General features: G+C 37.7%; 3 protein-coding genes across 3 annotated transcripts; 1 reads left to right on the top strand and 2 right to left on the bottom strand.

The window, feature by feature from the left end:
• The first annotated feature begins 711 nt into the window (after positions 1 to 711).
• On the top strand, positions 712 to 6,522 carry epdl2 (ependymin-like 2). The gene is made up of 6 exons (XM_053648443.1): positions 712 to 886; positions 1,999 to 2,033; positions 2,142 to 2,276; positions 3,393 to 3,579; positions 3,672 to 3,759; positions 6,294 to 6,522. Exons 1-6 carry the CDS (start codon positions 811 to 813, stop codon positions 6,418 to 6,420), a joined length of 648 nt encoding a protein of 215 aa, XP_053504418.1. The 5' UTR covers positions 712 to 810; the 3' UTR covers positions 6,421 to 6,522.
• A 13-nt stretch (positions 6,523 to 6,535) lies between these two features.
• otub1a (OTU deubiquitinase, ubiquitin aldehyde binding 1a) lies at positions 6,536 to 18,669 on the bottom strand. Its single transcript, XM_053648442.1, has 7 exons — positions 18,479 to 18,669; positions 13,759 to 13,820; positions 11,430 to 11,528; positions 10,992 to 11,110; positions 10,800 to 10,884; positions 8,202 to 8,396; positions 6,536 to 7,045 (listed from the first exon to the last, which is right to left on the bottom strand). The coding sequence occupies exons 1-7, from the start codon at positions 18,528 to 18,530 to the stop codon at positions 6,848 to 6,850; spliced, it is 810 nt and encodes a 269-aa protein (XP_053504417.1). The 5' UTR covers positions 18,531 to 18,669; the 3' UTR covers positions 6,536 to 6,847.
• A 120-nt stretch (positions 18,670 to 18,789) lies between these two features.
• On the bottom strand, positions 18,790 to 23,939 carry LOC128622165 (cytochrome c oxidase subunit 8A, mitochondrial). Its single transcript, XM_053648446.1, has 2 exons — positions 23,742 to 23,939; positions 18,790 to 19,098 (listed from the first exon to the last, which is right to left on the bottom strand). Exons 1-2 carry the CDS (start codon positions 23,859 to 23,861, stop codon positions 19,000 to 19,002), a joined length of 219 nt encoding a protein of 72 aa, XP_053504421.1. The 5' UTR covers positions 23,862 to 23,939; the 3' UTR covers positions 18,790 to 18,999.
• Between the last annotated feature and the right edge of the window lie 811 nt (positions 23,940 to 24,750).

The following is a 24,750-nucleotide window of genomic DNA, read 5'->3' as shown; positions in this document are numbered from 1 at the left end:
TTTAAACCTTTCTACTTTAGCTTGAGAGAAGAATATAAAGAAGTACATCCTGTTACAGAAAAGTCACATGAACTTCACTTTATGTGTCGTAAATGGTTTTATTTTTCACATGTAATTTCTCACATAATTGATTTTTCACATCTATGGCATCTGAGAGTAAAATCATAGATGTGAAAAATGAACCTCTGAAAATGATTTGTGTGAGAAATTACACATGAAAAATAAAACCATTTTAACATAATGTGAAGTTCACGTGACTTTCATTTTTTTTACATGATTAATTTCATTTTCAAACATAAATTTTTCCAATCTAGGTCACATGTTTTTATTTTTTAGATGTGATTTCTCACACTATTCATTTAATTTTAATCTTAATGTTTCACATGTAGGACATTTGGTTTCATTTTTCATATTTTCTCAAACGAATATTACTTTTCAACGTGTAATTCACATATAATCACATGTTCACTATCAGGGCATAACATGGTGAAATTCATGTGATCACATATTACTCACATAATCATAAGTGAAAAACATGTGAAATGCATTTGATTTTTCCATAAGGGTCAACTCTTGCTAGAGTATTTATTGCACTTTTACTCTTGGGTACTTCTAGCACCTCTGTGCAAAGTCAGTTTAACTAAGTTAATAATCAGCTATACGAAATCAGATTTGTGGTTGTAATCCAGGCTAGGTGAGAAGGAAAATGTGGAGAATTCTGGGGTTGGAGCTGAGCAGTACAGTATAAAACCCTTGTCGTCGTGTAATTGTGCTATTGTGTGTTCAGTTTGCCAGAATCGTCTTGGAAACATGCAGGCTGCTTTAGTGCTTACAATCACCATGAGTGCGCTGCTCAGTGCCCTCGCTCAGAAACCTCACCACTGCAGTAAGTCCAACATAATGACGCTTCCGTCTTGCTTTTAATCCGAATGATTGCTGTCCAGTTTGACCTTTAGTTTTAAGATGCATTTACTGTATCTATGTGATAGTCAAAATGTTGACTAGTCTTATATTGACTTTGGGATTTCTACACTTGACTACAACAAAAGTCAATTTATTTTTTTAAATCCCGGTCTCAATCCGGATCTATAGCGTATGACTGATAGCCAGAACCAATCATTTTCAAACATGTCCATGCTTACAAATGAAAAATTCCTTGCTTGAAAAGGTCCGGTTGGGTGACTAACATGACCGAACGTCAACGATAGTTACCCTTTAATAATTAATAATAGTTATAATAATAATAATAATAATATTAATAATAAGATAATAAATAATTAATAATTAGTTTATGGCTATAAATTAGACAATTTGAAGTGATTGTTTTGTTTTCTAGTGGCGCTTTACATTACTATTTTTAACTATCGTCACAGTCTCTCTTTCCATTCATCTTTAAACATTCTGTTTTCATGATCAGTTTGCAAAGCATACCAGACAGGTTAAATACATTTTAAAAATCTATGAACATAAGTGGAAAAAAAAAACCCCATCCTTTCTCGATGAGCTGCCTTCAGCTAAATAACTGACATACATGCACGTGATTGGCTGTAAAATGCTACAGATGTGTCATGTGATTGAACTACAAACAGGTTGTTACTATACCGTACTGGTCTACCAGCTGACGATGCCTTTGTTATAATATTGATTGGGGGATTTCTTACTACACCTTAAAGGAAGAAGTCCAGCTTTTTTATTTTATTTCTCTCCACTACATATGAGTGTTAGAACCAGGAATTGAAACATCTCTCTGTTTTGCAAAACTAATAGGAAACTTATTTATTTAAATCACACGAATAATGGAAGTCATTCTGTCCTTTTTCAAGTTCAGGGAAGTTTATGGTAATTATACATACTTTAAAGGCTAAAAATTCATCACTGATGTTACCACTTTTTCCTTTTTATCTATATTATTTAATTGCTTTTGGCTGAGCTTTTTTAAAGAGAGATGTCTTAAATACTATTCCACCAACCTTTTTTGTTCCTCTTCCCTTCCCACAGAGTCACCACCGTACCTCCAAGGAAAGTTAGCTGTAGTAAGTGGATCTAATGTGTATGAATTTCTGCATGAGAGGCATTACATGTTAATTCTCATTGTCATCTCCGGGTGAGAAGCTCTGTCCTTAACATCATGTCTTTTACAGGACTTTCCTGAGGGGAAGACAATGGTGTATGAACAGTTCTACTATGATGCTTTGGAGGAGAGGATTCGTGTTGTTGCAGTTGGGAAGGAAGGCGAGCATGACGTGTTTGTAGATCGACTTCTACTTTTCAGAGAAGTAAAAAAAAAAAAAATTTTAAGTATTAACTACCAGTGTTATTATAGATCTTAATTTGATGTTCTTAGATTTTGCTGAAACCTGGCAAGCTCTCCTGCTGTATTGAACAAACTTGGACAAAAACTACTCAAAACAAGCTGCTAGACCATACGCTCGATGACTGTATGTTGTTGACTCTTATGTTGTTGTCTGTTGTGGGGATACTCTAAAAAAAATCACTAGATAGTAACCTATAGCATACACGTATTCTTCACTTTGATAGGAAAACCTGTACTCCTGTTCATTTATGCAGTCATCCGATCAGCCAATCATGTGACAGCAGCATATAATTGATCAAATCAAAATGGATAAGGTCAAGAGTTTCAGTTAATGTTCACATCAAACATCAGAACAAGGAAAAAGTGTGATCTCTGTGACTTTAACCATGGTATGGTTGTTGGATCCAGATGGGCTATTTTGTGTATTGCAGAAACTGCTGATCTCATGGGATTTTCATACACAGCAGTGTCTAGACTTTATACAGTGTGGTGTGAAAAACAAAAAAACAAAACAAAACAAAAAAAACATCTAGTGAGTGACAGTTCTGTGGGTGGAAATGCCCTGTTGATAAGAGATGTCAGAGAAAAATGGCCAGATTGGTTCAAGCTTCCAGGTAGGATATAGTAACTCATGTAATCACTCTTTACAGCTGTGGTGAGTAGAAAAGCATCTCAGCATGCACAAAACTTAGAAGCTTGAGGTGGATGGGCTAAAACAGTAGAAGACCACATCAGGTTCCACTCCTGCCAGCCAAGAACAAGAATCTGAGCACCAAACTGGAAAGTTTAAAATATTAAAAAACTCACCTGGAATTTTTCCAGTCTTCAACTATCCAGTTTCAGTGAGTCTGAAAAGCCCCTGATAGCCTCAGATGCCTTGGGTATTCCTATTAAAGTGGACAGTGAGCTTGAGTCAAGTGTGATAGACTCGACTGTGAAAAGTCTGTGGTCACGAGCTGCTCCTGCCTATTATGAAGTAAATTTTCTGATTCAGCTTTAAAAATGAATCAGAGATGTTTGAGATTTTCTAAGCAATGGCAACTCCTACACTCATTCTCTCATGTTGTACTCATTTCAGAAGGTTTATTTTGACATCAGTTACCACAACAAAAGCTGTATTAAGGCTTCTCTCGATGCTACCTTCGCTCCCATTGCGATTCCCCTTGATGCCCGGCACAGGGCTCAGGTTGTCCTGGGAAGCCTGTCTGCTCCCGCACAGGGCCTGCTGGTCAACAACTGGGTGGGATCAGATGCTAAGACAAACGGTAAATTATAAACCTTTATACTGAACATAACAGTCATTCAGGACTCACTGATCAACACCAGATTTATTCTGTTTTCCGTACCTCTTTTTCAGCAAACTACTCCCTTACCTTTACGGAGTTCGGCTGCATTCCCATCGTCAGCATGTATCACGTCAATGGTGTGGGTCATTTTCTGTCAAGGTTGGGATTTTAAAACAGCCGTATGAAAATGCTGCACAAAACACTGGCACTTTTTGCACATTTGTACACACAAAGATTCACATATACCATCTGGTTTACTGCTATAGAACTGGGATAAAAAAGCCAAGCAGTAAAACTTGAGCGCTCTGGGGAACATACAGCCAGTACAGTCTCACAAATGTGACAGGTTTCCATCTTGAGCTCTATACAAATGAATTTATTCATTCCTATGAATAAATAAGTTGCAGGAGTGTTTACACAAGAAATGTAGTGTTCAAGAACATCTGATTTAGAAAAGTGTCCATATCTTATGAGAGCTCCTGAGTTTATGTAACTTTACCTATAAGGAGACTCCCTAATGTAAACCTTGATTGATCAGCTTCCAATCAACTGGTGATGAGTTACTTCAAATTTATATACAGATTCCGTTCACAAGTTTAAATCAGATTTATTTCAAATATGCACATGAATCTAATGAAATATTTTTGCAAAACATGGTCATTTCACATTAAAGACTAAAGAAAAACCAATCCATAAATGAAGACTAGTAAGAATAGCCATTCAATTAGGACCAAATTAATGGCGCACTATAAAAGGAGGAAGAGTTAATGTGTATCTATGATAGCCGATGTGCTCTAATGCCTGACTTGCATTACTAGAAGATTTAGCGCACACCATTCTTAAGGGGCGTTCTATCTATCTATCTATCTATCATTTAGTTGACCTTTTGTCATTTTCAGCTATCTGAGCTTTCCCTTTTATAGAGTTTTGCGGGTGTTGCTAAATGTAAATAAAATGCTGTTAATGCACTTGGTAATTTAAAAGTAAATGGTAATTTAAACTTTTGGAAATTTGGCAGATGTTTTTTTGCTCAGTTTGGCCTGTGAAAACATTTACACACAACTTTATTAAAAGATTAAAAGAGTGTAAAAAAAAAAAAAATGTACTAAAGTAGTACAGTAAACAATTTCTTAAATCGATCTCACCCAAAATCATATAAATACAAAATTCAATAGCTGAACGCTGTACTGTCATCTTGGACAATAATATTTTTTCCCCAGACAGTTTTTTGAATTTTGGTATCATCCTGATATTTGACAACATTCTGCCTCAGCCTCACTGCCAAAGCTTTGATGGTGAAATTGTACCATAAAGCTGTATGTTATGCAGGAGGTAATATAATTCCCATAAAGCTTAAAGTGTGTATATGAAGACTTAGACACAAATGTCTTTGCTGATTCACTATATTTAGGGCTATGGGAAAAGGTATAAATGTTCCTATTACTTCCAGCTCCAGCATGTTAACAGGACAAAATTCTTTATGTACAATGGAGAAAATAAATGGACATTTCTTGTGTATGTTTCCAAAGGACCATTAACCATTTATTAGTTGTGGCTCTTCTGAATTAGATCTGGTTGTGCTAATGAAAAGCATGATGATTGCTTGATGGAATTAGGCCAAATGCATGAGCTGGCTTGTTGCCCTGAGGAGGGGGTGTGGAGATACACCACCTCACCTCCAGACTGAGTAATCCAAATAAACTGTGAGGATCAGGGTTAAAAAGTTGACTATTGCTGCACCTATTTACTTTCTATTTATCTTATCAGTATATCAACACTATATGAAATAGTTATGGAAAATGGAGCCACGGGGCTTCATTTAAATCTGATTAAATGTCTATAGAAAATTGTAATATATAATCTTGGAATCATTATTGCAATATTGGTATTCGGAATGCTGTTATTACAGAAGCCTTAATTGCTAAGCTACAATTATGGCTTTAGGTCAGTTCAAATTGGATTTAATTAACGGTTTAGTGTATTAATAATATCACAATATATTACAAATTAATATATGACAGGTGCACCAGTCATTTGTCTGTCAGTCACTCCACTCCATCTCCTTCTGTTCGGGACAAAAAACACGTCAGGAATCTTATAACTGCCCGGCACAACCACATCCTTTAGCTGTGGGCAAAATACATGCCATGCTTTAAACAAAACTGTACAAAAATTGCAGTAAAACTAGAATATATTTATATACGCTATTTTTTTCCATGCTGGAGAAATGTATTATTAGTGAACGGGATGAATTTGGACACAGAATCAGTGGCATTCCCCTTGTACATGCATGCAAAAGCAATCTGTATTTGTATCACATAGCACACAGGTTCCCAACCCTGGTCCTGTTGTACCAGCTGTCCTGCACCTCCCTGAGTTAAAGTGGGCATGCTGGGAGTGGGGAGAAGACTAAAATATTTATGTTACTCTAGGATAAAGCATAAAACACTGTGGAGTTGGTGCTGGAATTAAGGAGATTAATGTTGTATTTCACCCATTCTACCACTAGAGCACCAATATTGACCAAGATACCTTAATATAACAACATTTTATTTTTGTCCATATTATACACAGATTAATGGGACATTATGTTCAATCTATGATGGTAATCATAAAATATTTATATCTATAAAAACTCTGGCTCTAATATATTTGTAGTATACGCATGACTCCACTCACATTTCTCTCTTCAGCTTCTTCGACATGGTCATTGGCATAGAGGATCCCACGGTCTTCATTCCTCCAGACTTCTGTTCCTCCAAAAACCTGGTGGAGCGGAAAGATGGCAAAGCAGCAAACTTCTTCACTGCTCTCCTGTAAGCGATCTGGCGTATTGTACATGTGATTTCATTCATTTCCTTAACTCAGTGAATCTGCTGTCATTTTAATGCTCATTCAAATAAAATGACCAGAATGATGCGAAAATCATGATGTCTATTGCAAAATGTTTATTCTCACACTCAAACACGAAGAACACAAGCTGTATAATAAAACACAGAGGTTAAACCAAGAAAAAATATTCCAGCGATAAGCATGGGATATGTGAAGAAGAGTAGGGGTTTGGAGTTTTACAAAAAAGGGAGCTGTACAATGTCCAGTGTCTGAAGTCTCAGAAATCTGACTGTCTTTGGGGCGCTGAGAAAAAGACGGTGATATTGAGTGTTGGACTCCTAAAATTCATGTTTCACAGCTTTGAAGTCGACTCGAACGATACCCCGCAGGGATGTTGGGAACTGCTCCTGAGCAGCTATTTGTACAGTATGTCGTAGTGACCCGGCCTGTACAGGAGGAAGACTTTGGGTTGTCCATCCTCAGGGAAGACGTGGTGGTTGACTGTGCCTCCCTCCCCTCGGTCCATGTACTCCACCAGGATACACACGCTCAGGGCCTGCGCTAGAGCAATGATGTGGATGTGGTCGCTTTCTTTGGACATGGGCTCCACCTCCTGGTCAACAGAAAGGAAAACACTTTGATTGTAATCCCAATGTGGCCTTCTCAAGATAGTAACAGATGTCGCATTTGACATAAACTATATTTATGGAAATAAACAAAACAAACCCCCTTTTAACACATTGTTATTCACTGGTCAATATGACCAGCACAACATAATTATATAATTATATATATATATATATATATATATATATATATATATATATACACACACACACACACACACACACACATACACGTACACAGTAAGCAGTTACAATAGCAGTAACAATTAGCTGCACACTGTAGTACAGAATTCAAAATCTGACCTAAACAAACATACTTGTCGAGATTACTGATTCAAATTAAGAATGGTGGTTTGAAACCTGGTTGGAAAACTGAAATTTTAATATTGAAAAATATAATTCTTGACATGGTGGTTCTGCATGACAAAAGTATACAGAATCATCTACAATGCCCCCAAAGATACACGACCCTCTTCACTTTTCTCTAGTAAAATAGTGCTCCGTGATCTGCATTTCAGAAAATAACTGGCTTTTATTATGTAAAGAATAAAACATAACAGCTATGCTGTTATAGGGAAACAATTAACCATGGGGTGATATGATGATCTTAGCACAGCAAAACTTATTTTCCAATTACAGCACATCTGGAAACGTTTTGTCCCTCTTATAACACAGCAATTTCCCCGACGCTAATAATTATTCATTTATTAAAGAACGGCATATTGTACATTTGATCTATTTATACAATTTATTACAATCTTGTGTAAGGTTCTTATTCTTGTTAGCACGTATGTTAGAGCAGCTATACACAGTTACTGTTACAAAGCACTGACACTGGAGACTCCTTCCATAATGCAAAAGTCTCGATCTAAATGTACCTATGTCATGTCTGCCACAAGTTGTTACTTTAGAAACAATAACATAATAGAACGAGGGCATTAATATAAATTATGCTGCTGGAGCTACCGTCAAAGCTGCTGTTATAGAAAATTAATCAACACCTTCTGACTGATCAGAATCGATCTGTATTCAACAGGAACTCAGATATTCCAGTCCCAAAGCATTTAATAATTCTAAATAAAAAACAGACCATCTTTCATTCGACTATTCTGCAGGGAGATGATGAAATGTTAGCTCATTCACCTGCTGGCAGAATTCTCGCACGGTGCGTCCGCCCTCTATAAAGTACTGGAAGAACTCATCCTCTCTCTGCAGGTAGCCCGAAGTCACGAGGCGCAGATACACCACCAGGTAGTCGGACACGCTCTGCTCGTTGAAGGAGTTGAGCAGCTCTGCCAAGGACGGCTGCTTATCGCACACCTCTATCAGGTCCATGAACTGGAAGCAGCAAGGGAGGGGGAAAAAAACACTTTCCGCATGAGACGGTATCATATTCCAAATGATTTCCTCAGAGTAGCAGGAATTGACCCAGGATCTAAAACAAGCTGCCATGTGTGGTCTCTACAAACAGGGTATGAACATGCTCTGAGAACATCAGCACTCAGTGATATGCACCCAATCTACAAATTACAAGTGTCAAATTCCAAGGTGCAAAAGTAAAATAAACCTAGAGTTTATTTATTGAGGTCCATAAATACGCATATTAAAGACCTAGACAGCTGAGAAGAAAAGCTCAACATGCTAAAGCTTGAGCCAGAGGAGCTACATCACCAGAAGACCACAGCGGGTTTCACTCCTGACAGGAACTTGAGGCTACAGTGAGCACAGGCTCACTAGAACTAAACAGTTCATGAAGGGAAAAAGATCAGGCAATGGTTTTCCTTCGAGACTCCACTCTTGGAGGTGGTGAGTGTACATATAATCCAAATCTCAAAGTAGTAACTATGCACCATGTGCAACGCATCTGAATGTAAGTGCTTACTTGGTTATAGGCTACATGACACAGTATAATTATTTAGAGCAGTTATCTAGGCAGATTTAATACCCAACAGCATGATATCTGTGATTTAGAGCCCAGACATCAGCAGTAGTGATTCCCAGCATCTCTCATCCACTACATAGCTGCTTCAATTTTTCTTTCTGCAGTACATGTGAGATTTTCATTCTCTCTTTTCACATTACGCCCTCTGGTGGACACAAACATACACATAAAGTATGAAGGCTGACAGCTGTGTGATGCACCATGCTTCACTTTACGTGTTCTAAAATAAGCTGAGGTAGAATAGTCATGGTTTAGTACTTAAATACGAAAGAAAGAAAGAAAGTAACTATTTCCCCAAATAATACTGTAAGTTATATCTAAAAAAAAAAAATTCTTTGGTGCAATTTTGGTGCAAACTGCTGTCACAACCAAAAAAAAAAAAAACACATTTAAAAAGCATTTAAGTATTCAAATCTTAGGTTTTTACTAGGATCCTTCTATTATCTACTGAAACCCACAATAATATTTAAAATATCAGTAAGCTTAATATACATAAACTCATCATATATTGGGTACTTTCAACTGGGAGGTGACTGTCCCGAATCCTAACCACTAAATTTCAACTAATAAAAATGAAATTGAAATAATTTTTGCATTTTATTACATTGTTGTTTTTAAAAATATATTTTTTGATTGTTTATATAGTTTTAAAAAATTATTATTTTATTTTTTCTTTGTAAAACATGAAACTTTATGTAAAAAAAAAAAAATGTGTCCTGCATTTTTATGTCAGATGTTTTAGTCCATTGGCAGAGACTGATTTTGACCACACCCCTACATTTATGATCAGGAAGTATTCCTGTGTCCCTCTCTCTCATAGCTACATAGTGAGTAGATAAGTCCCATCATTTTGAGGTAAATATGTTCAAAAGTCTGAAAATCTGTGTGTAACTTTAAGGAAAATCACTACCAAACACATTTTTTTTCTACAATTAAGCAAACTTTTTTGGGTGTTATTCCATAAAATTTAGTTTTTGTGTGCGTACAACTGTTCAGAATCATTGAGCTAGGCTCAACAGCATCTAAAATTGTCACTATCAAAACAGTCACGACCGAAACATGCAGTGAAGTTTCGGTTGTGACCTCATTGTTTTGGTAGTGACAAAAGGGAACACTTAATCCTTTATTCGGGGGAAATAAACAAAATTTTAGTACAGTTATGTAATTCATTGTAGCTATGAGAGAGAGGGACACAGGAATATTTCCTGATCAAAAATGTAGGGGTGTGGTTAAAAATCAGTCTCAGCCAATGGAATAAAACATACACTGTTTCGGTACTGACATGAAAATACGTTTCATGATTTACCAAGAAAATGTAAAATAAATTTTAAAAATTAACTTTACTTTTTCAATAAAAATCAAAAAGATATTTTTAAAAATAACAACGGAATAAAATGCAAAAATTAATTCAATATCATTTTCATAAGCTGAAATTTAGGGGTTAGGGTTTGGGACAGCCACCTCCCAACTGAAAGTACCCAATAAATGATGAGTTTATATATACATTAAGCTTACTGATATTTTAAATATTATTGTGGGTTTGAATAGATAATAGAAGGACCTTAGTAAACATCTAAGGTTTGAATACTTAAATGCTTTTAAAATGTGTTTTTTGGTTGTGGGATAGCAGTTTGCACCAATTCTGTAGAATGGCCCATATAACTCTGCTCCAATTATAACAGTAGACTAACAAAGTGTGATACTCACTGAAGCCAGGAAACTCACTGCAGTGTGCTCGATAAGTGATCCATGCTCTAGGTCATATTTATCCCATCTACTTATCAGACTGATTCACGTACCGTGTTGTGAAAATCTTCGATGGTGAACTCTGTGAAACCTTGGCTCACGAGGTCCTGTTTGCTCTTGGCAGCAATGGCTTTGAACCTGCAAGTGCAAATATTTTCCATTTTAATACGTGTAGCTAATAGCATAATGTCTGCATACAGACGTACAGTCTATCAGCGAGATTACTAGTGTGAGTGACAAATCACCTGTGTAGTTCTTTACTATCATCTAGCAATGACTCTAAGTACGCAAAACCGAAGGCTCTGTAGAAGCAGTTTCCGTCGGGCCGTGTCTTCCGTATGAACGAGTACTTCTTTTGTAAATCCTGTTGATATAACAGACAAGTAGGTTTACACCGGGGAGCAAAGGTTATCATAAATTCACACATCGGTTGCAGCTTCACGGTTTCAAACAGGAAGGTATTAAACAACATATAATCCTGTTATGGGGTAGAAGTATTATTATTTGGTTAGGAGAATGAAAACTAGATTTTTTTTTACTTTTAAAGAGGATTGCTGAATTACTGATCAATATTAAACTTTTAGCAGCATTTTCAAATGTCTTTGCTGATACAGCAGCATAATTTACTACAGCATAAAAAAAAACCCTAGTGCAACGGTACAAACATGTGTATAACATCTTACCCTTATTTTTTGCTGGTAAATTGTGTCATCTTCAGCATATTCTTTCTTAAGTATAGCTAGATCCTGTTGTTCTGATACGAGTGGAATGTTGGTGGCAATCTGGAATTAAGCAATAACCAGGTTAGCAGCACATCAGGCAGATATTCACCCAGACTTACACCATGTGTTCACATTAGAAGTCACAAGATGTCTCATGTGGATGTATCACAACCACTAATGTATTATGTACATATTATTGTGGCACCTTTATTTAAAATAGGCCTATATATGGTGGCCTGGTAAAACCCATCAGACATTGCTGTGGCTGAATTCTGGCAATTACACAAAATAGATGAAAAAGCAGGTGTTGGCCAAAACTGGGGCTTTCTGCCTATAACATACTTTGGCACCTCAGATTTACGAAACCAAAAATATACTTCACCAGCCATGTACATGAAATGAGGGGGAAAAAACAACAACAACATATCGTGGCCACTAATTAAGAATTCGTTCAAACAACTTATGAAGCAGTTCATACAGGATGTTGTGAGGTTGTTTTTTTTTGTGATTGATGCAGCTAAAATTGCTCAATTTTGCTGTGGCTTTTTTCAAAAATTTGCGATGCAACTTGCAGAGTTTTTTGTGATTTTTTGCAGGTAAACTACTTGAATTGGCAAAATGGCAAATGAGACCTTTTTAGTTGTACTCATGCTCGACGCACGTGAATCAAAGACAGCTTTGACTGAATGCTTGTTGTGATGACGTCACATGATGCGTCTTGGCCAGTGTTGGGGAGTAGTTAACTAAAAGCTTTTCCAGTAACGAGTTACTTTCTCAAATGAGTAGCGATGTAGCGCGACCAATCGCTACGTCTTTTGTCCAATTACAATGGTCCTCTTCATTGCATATCTGCAGTGCCTGCTTGCTTCACAGGAATTAAGAGCCTCATATGGATAGGAAGAGACCATCTGATGGACATGTAAAACGACCAACAGGGGTTTGTTACGTGATGTATTGGGCGGGAAAATGATAATACCATAATAAATTAATTACCACAGAAGTAATGCACCTTTATACACATCACCTCAAAGCAAAACACCCTACCGTATTTATATTTATGGGGGCCTCGCCAATGTATATTACAGGAGTGCAGTGCTCGTGGGTGAATAACGAAACCTGTAAGTGAGAAGGTAACTAATGGTTTGGCTCATTTAGTAGTTTAAAATACTTGAAATTGGAATACATTTGTTGTTGTTAATTTCCATTTATATTAGTGCATATAAGAAATGACTGCCTTCTAAAAATTCAAATTCAAATTCAACTGGCAGTTTAACATATAGGTCTGGATTTTGTTATTATTTCTGCTAGTGCATAAGAAATATGCCTTTCAAGCTGACAGTCAATTTTGTGGGCCCTGGTGGTTTTATGGAAATCTGTTTCTCACAGAAGAGAATCTGTGTTCCAAGTTTTTATTCTACCTTAATTCTGTGATTTTACATTTAAATATCAATTATTAAAAGTCCTAAGAAGAAGAACAAAGATTAATCGCAATGAATTAGTACTTTTTTTTTAATCGCCCGACAGCCCTAATAATTACACATTATTTAAAATCTCACTTTCACAGTATCTCCCTTTGAGCTTGACTTTGACGGACACTGTCTTGCTTTAATCTCTCACTTTCAGTGCCATATACAGTTTCAGTATTAACTGTATTTTTGGATAGTCTATAAATAAAACAAGACTCCATAAATTCATAATCTTTAAATTGTGTTTAATTTCTTTATGCAAAATTATACACATAAGCTGACTCACAGTCATGACATACTAAAAATGTTGCCCGTTTCAATGTAGTTAGCTACTTTTTGTCAGTAATTTGTAGTGTAGCTAACTACTTATTTTTTTTAAAGGGTAGCTTCACTGTAGCTTAACTACTTCAAACTATGAGTAGCATGTAGCTTGAAAAGCGACAGTTTCAAAGTAGCTCCCCAAACACTGGTCTTGGCCCGACTCTGCAGAAAATCTGTGGTAATTTCAAAAAATTGCAAGCTCCTCCGAATATATTTCATTTCCCCGATCGCAAAATCCTTTATTTATTCGTTCCCTCATTTTACCTAAAACGAAGGAACAAATTAGTAAAACATGGCCATGATATATTGTTTTTTTTTATTGGCGCATGTCATGTGCAGGGCTCCGTAAATTTGCAGAAAAATTAGGAAATCTTAATCTCAACAATAATTTGTCCCTGTTGCTGAAAAAAAAACAATGTCCACTTGCTGCTTTGAGTCAAACCAAACATTTTACACAATACTATGTTGAATAAAACAGATATTACTCAGAGAACAGGTATTACCTCTTGCTGAATCCTGTCTTGTTGTGCAATAATAGCTTCATCATATGCAAGACAATTCAAACCTGTCAGAACACAAAGGTTACAATGACTAAAGATTACTTGGTATGTACACAGTTACTGACTGCAGCCCATCTGTTGCTATGAACAATATAACACCCCCCCCCACCCACCCACCTCCACCCCACCCGTCCGTCAATGGAAAGGGACCACAGTAAATCCACTGATATTATTCGGGTGGTGGATGACTCTCGGCATGACACCGACACTGGTATGAGTGTATTACACACAGCAGTGTTGGTGGTATTTCTGACCACAGGTTTTTGTGTTTCTTTTTAGCAAACTGTTCTTGACCCAACAGTGTTATAGCTCGCTGCCTAGAATTTCACATGCATTCAGAGATTATTTAAGATCTCAAGCAGTTTAAAGTGGCAAGCAAGAAAAACCAGTACCTATCCAAAAAGGAAAGTGGAAGACAAAGTGTAATAGGCTATCAAATACATCACAAACTCAATATACTGACTATTACATTAACATCAGCAAAATGATTTTAATTAATCAGATACCATCATTCACTGTAATTAAGAGTCAAAGTGCATTCTACATTAGTGCAAGTGATTAGCTCAAATTTACTGCATGGTTCAGTTTGGGAAACTTCTTCAGCTTTCTCAAGACTCCATGTAGTACTGGAGTAGTTCTTTATGGCTGGATGGCAGAGTGACAGAAAAAGTTGGGAGGTGAAAAAAAGAAAGGAGAAGAAAAACTGAAAGTAAACTTTGCTTTCAAATCAAGTTTCAATGCTAAATGAAACAAATATGGTCGAATACATTGTGTAGTCTAATGGTAAACAGAATGGACATAGGAAGAGTGTGACAGTTCAAGTTACATCAAGTCTGCTGGCTCTGATTTAAACAGGTATTAATAGAGTTCATAGCCAACACGAGATGGAGAAACTAAAAAGGAAGAGAAAGCAAGCTGAGTGACTATCTACAGCTCAAAACTTTGTATTGAGGCTACTACTCTAATGGAGGAGTTCTAAATAGTTGTTGAATTATGACAGGATACAGATGAGCAGTTATGAACCATGCTCAAGGAGCCGAGTGTGGCAGCATCGTGGTGCTAGAGTTGAATCTCTCAACCTTCCGATCAGCAGTCCAAAGCCCTAACCCAAAGCCCTTACCCAATTGGTACACCATGTGTGTAATCCACCATGTGTTGAAAGTGGAAAGTCTGGGCTTGGAATTATATCATTTCCAAGCATGGTGGATGTTTGTATTGGACATCTTTGTATGTTGAAGTATTTCAGTTTCCCTTCACTGGAACTAAGAGGCCTAAACGTTTTCCAGCATGACAATACCGGTCTTATCGGTCTTACCTGCCCGATCGTTATCAATTCGTAGACGTAAATGGAGACTTCTCCGCGCATACCGAGGTTACCTTTGGAGTTCCACAGGGTTCTGTTTTAGGCCCACTGCTTTTTACTTTGTATATGCTACCTCTGGGTCATATTATTCGTAAACATGGAATTAGCTTCCACTGTTATGCTGATGGTACACAGTTGTATGTTTCAGCGAAGCCAGAGGACAGACAGCAGCTTAGTAAAGTTGAGGATTGTGTAAAGGACATTAGACGTTGGATGTTAGCTAACTTCCTTTTACTTAATTCTGATAAAACAGAAATACTTGTATTAGGACCACGTGTAGCTAGAAATGAGCTTTCTGATCACATGGTTACTCTGGATGGACTTTCTGTTTCATCATGTACAGCAGTAAAAGACCTTGGAGTGATTATTGACTCCAGCCTATCATTTGATGCTCATGTAGATAATATAACTAGAATAGCCTTATTTCATCTCAGAAATATTTCTAAGATAAGAAATATACTGTCACTACATGATGCAGAAATACTAGTTCATGCATTCGTCACCTCTAGATTAGATTACTGTAATGCCTTACTGTCTGGATGTTCCAGTAGGAACATAAACAAACTCCAGTTAGTCCAGAATGCAGCTGCTAGAGTCCTAACTAGAACCAGAAGATACGACCACCTCACCCCAATCTTATCCACACTGCATTGGCTCCCAGTTAAATCTCGCATTGATTATAAAATACTTTTAAGAACTTATAAAGCACTAAACGTTCTCGCACCACGGTATATAATCGACCTTTTGGTTTCCTATGATCCGCCACGCCTACTTACATCAAAAGATGCAGGCTATTTGACGGTACCTAGAATAGTGAAGGCTACAGCAGGGGGAAGAGCTTTCGCTTATAGAGCCCCACTGTTATGGAACAATCTTCCAATTAGTGCTCGGGACTCAGACACAGTCTCAGTGTTTAAGTCAGTGTTTAAGTTACTCACGCCTACCCTGACTAGTCTCTCTATTATGCTAATTCCCAGTCCTAATAATCTTTTCTCTCCTTTCTCCTTCTGCCGAGCCACATACGATTTTATGGAGATACTAGAGATCCTGATCCTTTCTGATCTCCGGACCTGCCTGATCCGTTTCGGATATCCTGCCTCTGGATGGAGCTCTAATCTACTCCAATTCCAGACTGCTGGGACTACAGCTGCTTCTATGGCCATACAGAAGTCAATAATGAACTTTTTCACATTATCGGTTGTTACCCAGATGAGGATGGGTTCCTTTCTGAGTCTGGTTCCTCTCAAGGTTTCTTCCTCTTAAAACATCTTAGGGAGTTTTTCCTTGCCACCGTCGCCACTCAGTGGCTTGCTCAGTTGGGATAAATTTGCACCTTTAATATCTGTATACCGTGTTGATATTTCTGTAAAGCTGCTTTGAGACAATGTCTATTGTAAAAAGCACTATACAAATAAAATTGAATTGAAATTGAATTGAAATACCCCTGTGCACAAAGCGAGCTCCATGAAGACAACTGACCTCAACCCAACTGAACACTTTTGGGATGAACTGAAACATCGACGGCACCCCAGGCCTCCTCTCATCATCAGTGCCTGACCTCACTAACACTCTTGTGGTTGAATGAACACAAATGCCCACAGCCATGCTTCAAAATCTAGTGGAAGGCCATCCTGGAAGAGTAGAGGTTATTATGACAGTAAAGGGGGACTAAATCTGTAATGGGATGTTAAAATAGCACATATGAGTGCGAAGGTCAGGTGTGCACAAAATTTTAGCCATATAATGTATGGACAGTATTATAGATTTAACCAAATAACATGTCTATGTTGAATGATCTAAAGTAAACACTACTATAAACTCATTTCCTGTAGTGAAGCGATGGCAGCAAGTCATGTTGATTTGACATCATATGTTTAACTTGGGGTTTGAGGATGCCTTCCTGACTATCCTAATTCCTAGTATCCAAGCTGAGGAGGTGTACTCTTTGGATTCTCCAACTCAGAATGGAAAGATCAAGTTATGAGCTTTAGGTGAGTGCAGCATTTCGACACGTTTCACATACACCGTGTGAGGTTGGATTCTCATCACACCTGTGACACAAAGCTATATAAATACCAGATGCACTGCTCCATTTAAAGCATGCGCATCTGCATAAAACACAACCATGTCACTCATGTGAAAGAGCAACAAATAGACTACAATCAGTAATTACACACTTACAAAGTGACCTATATTGTTGATGTCACATCGAGGTTCCCAATCCCGGCACATTTTAGTGTTTTCCCTGCTCAAACACACTCACTTCACAACACTAAACGGGCTGTAATTTATTTAATTAATGAAGAACTCATTGAATAAGGTACACTCCAGGATTGGCGGTTCTCCAGGACCAAGGTTGGGAACCTGTGGTGTGCCTGATTGAAGGACCAGTGAGTTTATATACAGAGTGTGAGATAAGTGTCAGTCGAGCTGGATAAGGGCGGCCGCCAAATGCCATAAATGTAAACATAAAATGCAGAGGGTCCGGAAACTCAGGAACCAATACAAGTATAACTATTGATACTACATTTTATTTATAATGTGTGCGCTACACATTTTCTCAGTCGCCACATCATATTTTTATGGATTTTTGCTCAATGTATTCCAATTGGCTCCTGACTGTTCAGACACCATGTACACCTGAAGGTGTACCTAATAAACTGAAGGCTATAATGTTTTGTTTCACAGCCAAAGTACACAAGTGGTTAAAAAAGAAAAAAAAGAGTTTTCTAGACTACAAGTTCCCAATCCTGGTCCTGGAGTACCCCTGGGGTCGGGCACTGGAGTCAGGCACATTTGAGTGTTTTCCCTGCTCTCTCTCTCACACACACACACACACACACACACTAACTACAAGGAGGGCTGTTAATTAATATAATAGTTGAAGTGACGTGTGCTAGAGCAGGTCAGAGAGTTCACCAGGAGCTGTGCCCTAAACAAAGGGGGCTTTACTCCGCAAATGAACTCGCGTTAAATTCCCGTGGTAAATAATACCAGGGGTCTGCTCATTAATTTGGTCTCGGTTAAAATCTAGTAAAGCATACGTGTACAGACATAACTTCAATTTTCTAAAAGTCATAGCTTTACTAAATCGAACATTTACTACATTATTATGAAAGCTCTCCATTTGGCAGCTACGTTGCTACCGTTTTAGCTAGCTAGCATTTGGTGAGCAAGTTATCCTCTGCAATTACTTCTCTGTAATTCATTCAGCAAAAATATATCATTTACATGACGTGCACAGCTTATCAAAACCAATTTCAAGACCACAAACTGCTCAAGGTTGGTGAACTCTCTCACCATCGATATCCTTTTGAGTCATCCCTTCTTCTTGTTGTTCTTCGTCCGCCATGTTGCCTGGAAATATTTCCTGTCACGTGACAAGAACGCAACCTTCCGGTTCGCAGCGTTGACTCCGTCCACTTAAGACAGTATTAAATGTGTATAAACCTGTCACTAGACCTGTAACACCGAATTCACAAATCCTGAATAAATAATTTTATTCGGTTTACTCGCAGTCTTTAATGCCACTGGAGCAGAACAATCACAATCAGGTGGAATAATGACGGTGCATTTCTGAATCAACCCAACAGACATGACACAGCATCAACTTAAGATTTAAATAACATTTTTATTTTTAAGTGTGTAACATCCACAAGAAGAGCTGCAAGATCACCAATTACTACAAGTCACTGCGCAGCCGTTGTACATGGACAAACATTTTAGAGACTGGTGTGAGTGAGAGAAGGTAAACTGGTGGGTCAGAGGTTCCAATGGTCCCGAAAGGGGTTTGAAGGAAACGATCGTAGCAGACTACTTTTTCAGACCTCCTTCTTCTTGTAGCTCTCAAGGTTAACCAGGACCCAACCGGATGGAACCAGGATGGCCATTCCAAACAGACCAAGACCGATTGTTGTCTCCTGTGTGAAGGATAAATATATGATCAGCTCATGGACAGTAAGATGAATAAAGTTAAGACATCTCAGCAGGAAAGACACCAGCAGCAGGCTTATGATGCCAATAGTCACAAAGCAGGTGGTCACACTCAGGTAAACATTTACGTTTTTAACTGCAAGAACTAAACAACTATTGTAGCAGTTAAAAATAAAATTGGCTTGGAGCGAGGACATCATTAGGGAGCAAGGATACTAAACAAATACAGGGTCAGCCCATATTCTAAACGCCTTTTCTGTTCACTGAACATGTTCTAGACCCTAAGTAGTGATCGATATGACCAAGTTAGGATCAGCCACAACAGGAGTGACTTCGATAAACGCCTGTTTGGAAATCTGTAACAAGGCGAGATGTAAAAATCTAAGACTTAAACCTTTATTGTAACTTTATCTGTAATGAGATAAATGACAATTTTCAATTAGAATATTACCATATGCAAAGTATGTATTAATTGACACATTTATTCAGGCACAATACAGAACATTACATACAGTGGTTAAAGCGAATGCCTACTCCCGCAGTGCATGGCTCACATTTAGTATCGGCTCGTCTCGCTCAGAACCTCGACCAAAGTAGCACAAAAAAAAAGTACCAGGTACTATCCACAATGGAAAGCCCCCAAAAAGCAAGCAGAGCAGAGTCAAGCCAAACTGTGCAGTGGAAAAGTACCAATAGTAACAATTCAGCCCTGAAATACAGGATCAGTACCTGATCCTATCTGAAATTACAGGTATATATTAATGTGCTTGCTCTAATACAGTATCATTTCTGTAATAGTCAATTCATAGGTCTTCAACGGCAGATGATCTACAATAAACAAAGACGAATAGTAAAACACTTAAAAGTGTGTGAAAGAAACGTCTACTCGTTGACTTCATGAAGCTTTCTGTAGAGAGGCGTTTATTTAAAATTAAATGTCTCCGGTGTCAGCGCTTTGTAACAGTATTTTCTGTCACAGGAGTCACTTCAGGACAGAAGACTTTGTGGTTTCTTGGTAACATGCCAAGCTGTACGTGGTTTGTTTTTTTTAAAAACGTTAACTTTAATGCAGAGAAGAGATACTGGTGAGGGGAAATGATTGTTTATAGCTGTTAACATAAATTATAACAGGGACTAACTTATCTTGCAAATGTTTCACAAGATTAAACGTAGACGTGGTTGATTATTACCCGAGAAGAGCATGTCCCCCATCATGGTTTAGGCTGCAAAAAAAATAAAAAACCCACACGATATCTTAAGCACTATTCGGACAGGACTAGTTTTCCAGGGACACGTTAGAGAAATGTGTTTCACAGATGTATTTTAATCCTGCCCGAATCTGCCAAGCCTGTGGTTTTCCCCTCACACAACCTCTATAAAAATTCCAGAGCAAATTATCTACATTTTATCGGCTAACTGTGATCCTCTAGAGAAATCTGATCCTGTTCAAATACGAATGTCTGTGACTGCAGATCATTTTTTTCACAACGCTTGTCCGATCACATTTTGGCCAATGTTCAGTATGGATGTACATGCTTCTGCTAGCTGGTGAAGAAATAAATCTAACAAATCAACAAGAGCCAAATTACATAAATTGTTAAGACTGGGCACGGTAATCTCAGTGTCATGTGATTATTATAAACCGACAATTCTATAGTAAAAAAAAAATAAATCATGTGAAGTTTTTTTTTAGTAACTAACTGAATAAATTCAATCAATAAATCAATTAACACATCTAGTACTTAAACTATAAAATAAACTATCAGTACGTTTACATGGACAACAATAATCCAATATTAACCCGATTAAGACAATACTCTGATAAAGAAACTACCAAGTAAACAGCAATTTTTTATTACCTTAATCCGATTAAAGTCATACTTGAAGTAAACACAAATCGAATTAAGACATGGAGTACTCCTGTTTTAGTTGCATTATCGACGTACATTACAGACATGTACATACCTTAATCACATTATCAATGTCGTGTGAGAGTTTTCACAGCATTTTGTGACAGGACACGTACACACACGGCAGTGCTCAACCATTTGACGGCAAACAAGAGAGCACGGCTGCATCCGAAACCGCGTACTTACCTGCTGTATAGTAGGCGAGATGCATGTATTTCTGCTAGGGATGCACCGGATGTTCGGCAACCGAAATTATTTGGCCAAAAATAGCAAAAAAAAGCATTTTCGGTGTTCGGCCGAATAAGTGAAAAGGCCGAATAAATTTGACCGAACAATGACGTGTTTAATGATGTGCCAAATAGCCTAGCAACCAGAGTGAGACGCGCGAATTTCACGACCTCCACTTCTGGCAGTGCACTCGGAGCGATGAGGGGGCGCACGCATGCACATGCTACGTGCACGAGCGCATGCTCTTCGGCTGTTGACAACCTTAACACCGTGGAGACGTGCGTTTGATTTGTTTCTGTTCCGGAGTATTCTGTCACGTCGCGAGACGTAAGGGAGTAGAGTACGGAAGCAGGTAAAGAGTATTTATTTAAGGGCAGGCAGACAAATCCAAATCGTAATCCAAAAAACGTAGTCACAGAAAACAGGGTCAAAACACAAATCAAGAATCATGAACTAGTACTATGGACTGGGAGCAGAACAACCAGTGGGACTAAATGCAGTAATCTATAGTTTAAACTAACTAAATCTATCAAGGAACATAACATTAACAACGTATCTAACTATACTATATCTACTATAATACTCCATGTGGTGTACAGGGACGTGAGCGGTATATGTCCCCAAAATAATCAGCCGTATAGAACCATTTTCTGCACTCTTGTCAATGCACTTTTTAATGCTCTTTTTGTTGTAGGCTACAGAGTGTTACATTCTTTCAGCAGTTAGTTATAGGCCTAACATCGGCTATTCAAGGGGGGCTCAAAGATGACCACATCAAAATATTTTTATTTCACTCATTTATTTATTTAAAGTTATATTGTGCCTTGTTGGTAGCCTATACCTGCTGGAATGAAAAAAAAATGTTCAGTGTTAAATAAATATTTTGAAATTGTAGTTTTTGTAATTGATTTTTTTCTTTTTTAAGAGAAAATAGTAAAACGCACATTTTGACTATTTAATTTATGCAATGGTGAAAAAAAATGGCAAAATAAATGGAAAAAACGCGTAAAAACCTGTTCGGTATTCAGCCAAGTTTTTCATTATATTCGGTTTCGGCCAAGAATTTTCATTTCGGTACATCCCTAATTTCAGCTACTATATAGTAGGTAAGTAAGCGGTTTCGACACAGCCCACGGCTTTGAACAGTCGTCTATTTGCATGTATAACATGACAAATAATAATTAACGCACTTGAAGCTTTCGTAAAAATTAAAAGATGAAACACCCAAAACTGTATACGGTACCATAACAAAGACAAACTGTATGTCGACACATGAAATTCTGGAGGGAACGTCCGACGGTGTGGCGTGGGGACGTAATGACGTGTGCCGTTAATCGATCCATGTTCTATAACATGTAAAACGGGAACATGAAAGGAATATTCTAAAAGCAACTCATGTAAACACCTTAACCACAATATTGTCTTATTCAGAATAAGGTCAACAATTAGATTACTGCTGTCCATGTAAACGTAGTCGTTAGGTTAATGCAGCCAAGGCCAAATTATGAGGAACAGAAATGATTCATTGCTTAGCTGGGTCTTCAGGCTATGCAGTCTGTTAGTCTAAAATGAACGAATCACTCTGAGACAACTCGTTGTCCCCGAGTCATATTAAAGATTCGTTCAAAATGAACGACACATCACTACTCAGAGGTCGGTGATGTACAGAACTATAAATCAAACCACGTTTAGAAAACTAGTCCCGTCCAAAGTGCTTTAGCAAGTAAAAGTCCCATGACTATACTCAAATTGAACTAACTTTTCTCTTTTAGATTGTTTTATACAATAAGATTAAGGTTATTTCTAGTTTTTTTAAAACACTAATTTCTCTCTAAATTACAGATGTTGCTTATTTCAAGAGTTCATTTCTAGAAAGAGGAACAATTATCTGAGAATACAATAAGACAAAAACAAAAATAACTTGAAACGAGTAAATTAATAGAAATAGGCTTGTGTGTTCTATTATAACTGTATAATGATTAATATTAAATAACTTCCTATATTCAGGATATCGTCCTTTATATAGCCAGATAGATAACTGCCTGCACATAAAATTACAAACAAGTATAAAACGTGTCAAATGGAATTACTTTTTAATAAAGCTTTTTTTTTATTCGTACTTTGCTTAAAAAAATAACTCATTAACCACAAACTATCGTAGTTGAGTGACCTTTTCGTCGTAGTTTGTCGTCTTTGCTAAGCTAGTTAGCCATCTAGCTAGCCTACCTTACCAAACCGTAATTTAAAAAATATTTTTTTATTTATTTACAAAAATTCTATTTAGAATATAATAATTTTTGTCTGCGTGTATGACAGACTCCTAATATAATTACTCCCATCATACTTTCCCCTCCAACTATTACGCCTCACATGTTAGCTAGTTCAGCCAGCTTCACCCGACCATCTGAAGGTTAAGCTAGCATACACTGTGCTAACCGTGAAAGCCCGGGGAATATCGCGGCAACAAATTAAAAATCCTAGAAAAGACTTACAGCTGCTCCTAGAGTATCCTTTGCGGGTTTTGTTGTAATGTTAGCCCGCTGAGTGAAGCCTGTCCCCCGCAGAGCTGGAGCTGAGCGGATACGGGCGAGTCCTTTTAGCAGTGCAGACATGTTGAAGCGTCTAAAGCGAGTCAAGTGCTAATGCTAATATTACTTACGCTTCAGCTGAGGAGATTTGAAGGAAGGGAACATTAGAAATGGCTTCTGGGAGTTTTCATCGAGCGCAGGGGATTGTGGGAGTTGTATTCGCACTAAAGTATTAACCGTTAATCGCCACACGAGTTAAAAAAAAGGGGGGGGACTATTACAGTGCCATTTGTATAAAGAATAAATCACGACATTGCGTGCTGTCACAGGAAAATAATCAACAGCATTGTGGCATTTTCCAGTAGCAGCAGAAGTGTTTTATTTCTCATACCACAGCAATTTGTTATGCAATTTTGTAAAAAAAAAAAAAAAAAAAAAAAAAAAAACTTTAGAGACGGTCCCTTAATTTCCAAACCAACTTTATTCCGGTGCTGAACATGTTCATGCAGAGTGTGGCACAGTGTGAAGTTTCATAACGCACTCAGTACTGCGTGATAAACCTGTATATATTGATAAATAAGTTAATTGTATGTTGTCAGGTGTTGGCAATGGACCCGCGGAAAGTGGCCGAGTTGAAATGCTTCGTGCAGATGTGTAAGGAGAACCCGGGTGTGCTGCACCTGCCTGAGATGGAGTTCTTCCGGACGGAAGACTTCTTCGGCATGGGTTAGCAATTAATCATAATCATAATCACGATCACGCTTACATATTACTCATTCCTCCTCTCTGTCTGTCTGTGTGTGTGTGTGTGTGTGTGTGTGTGTGTGTGTGTGTGTGTTTCAGATTGGGAGCGACTATTCCACCCCTGCCTAAAAACTCAGGTTGTCAGGTGATCCACAGTGTTGATGTGTGAGACATGAACAGATTCCAAACCAGACACCTCCACCTGTCGAGTTCTAACACACACTAACCC

This window comes from Ictalurus furcatus, chromosome 18 (assembly GCF_023375685.1).
Source record: "Ictalurus furcatus strain D&B chromosome 18, Billie_1.0, whole genome shotgun sequence".
NCBI lineage: Eukaryota > Metazoa > Chordata > Actinopteri > Siluriformes > Ictaluridae > Ictalurus > Ictalurus furcatus.
This window is presented reverse-complemented; position numbering and strand designations above follow the sequence as displayed.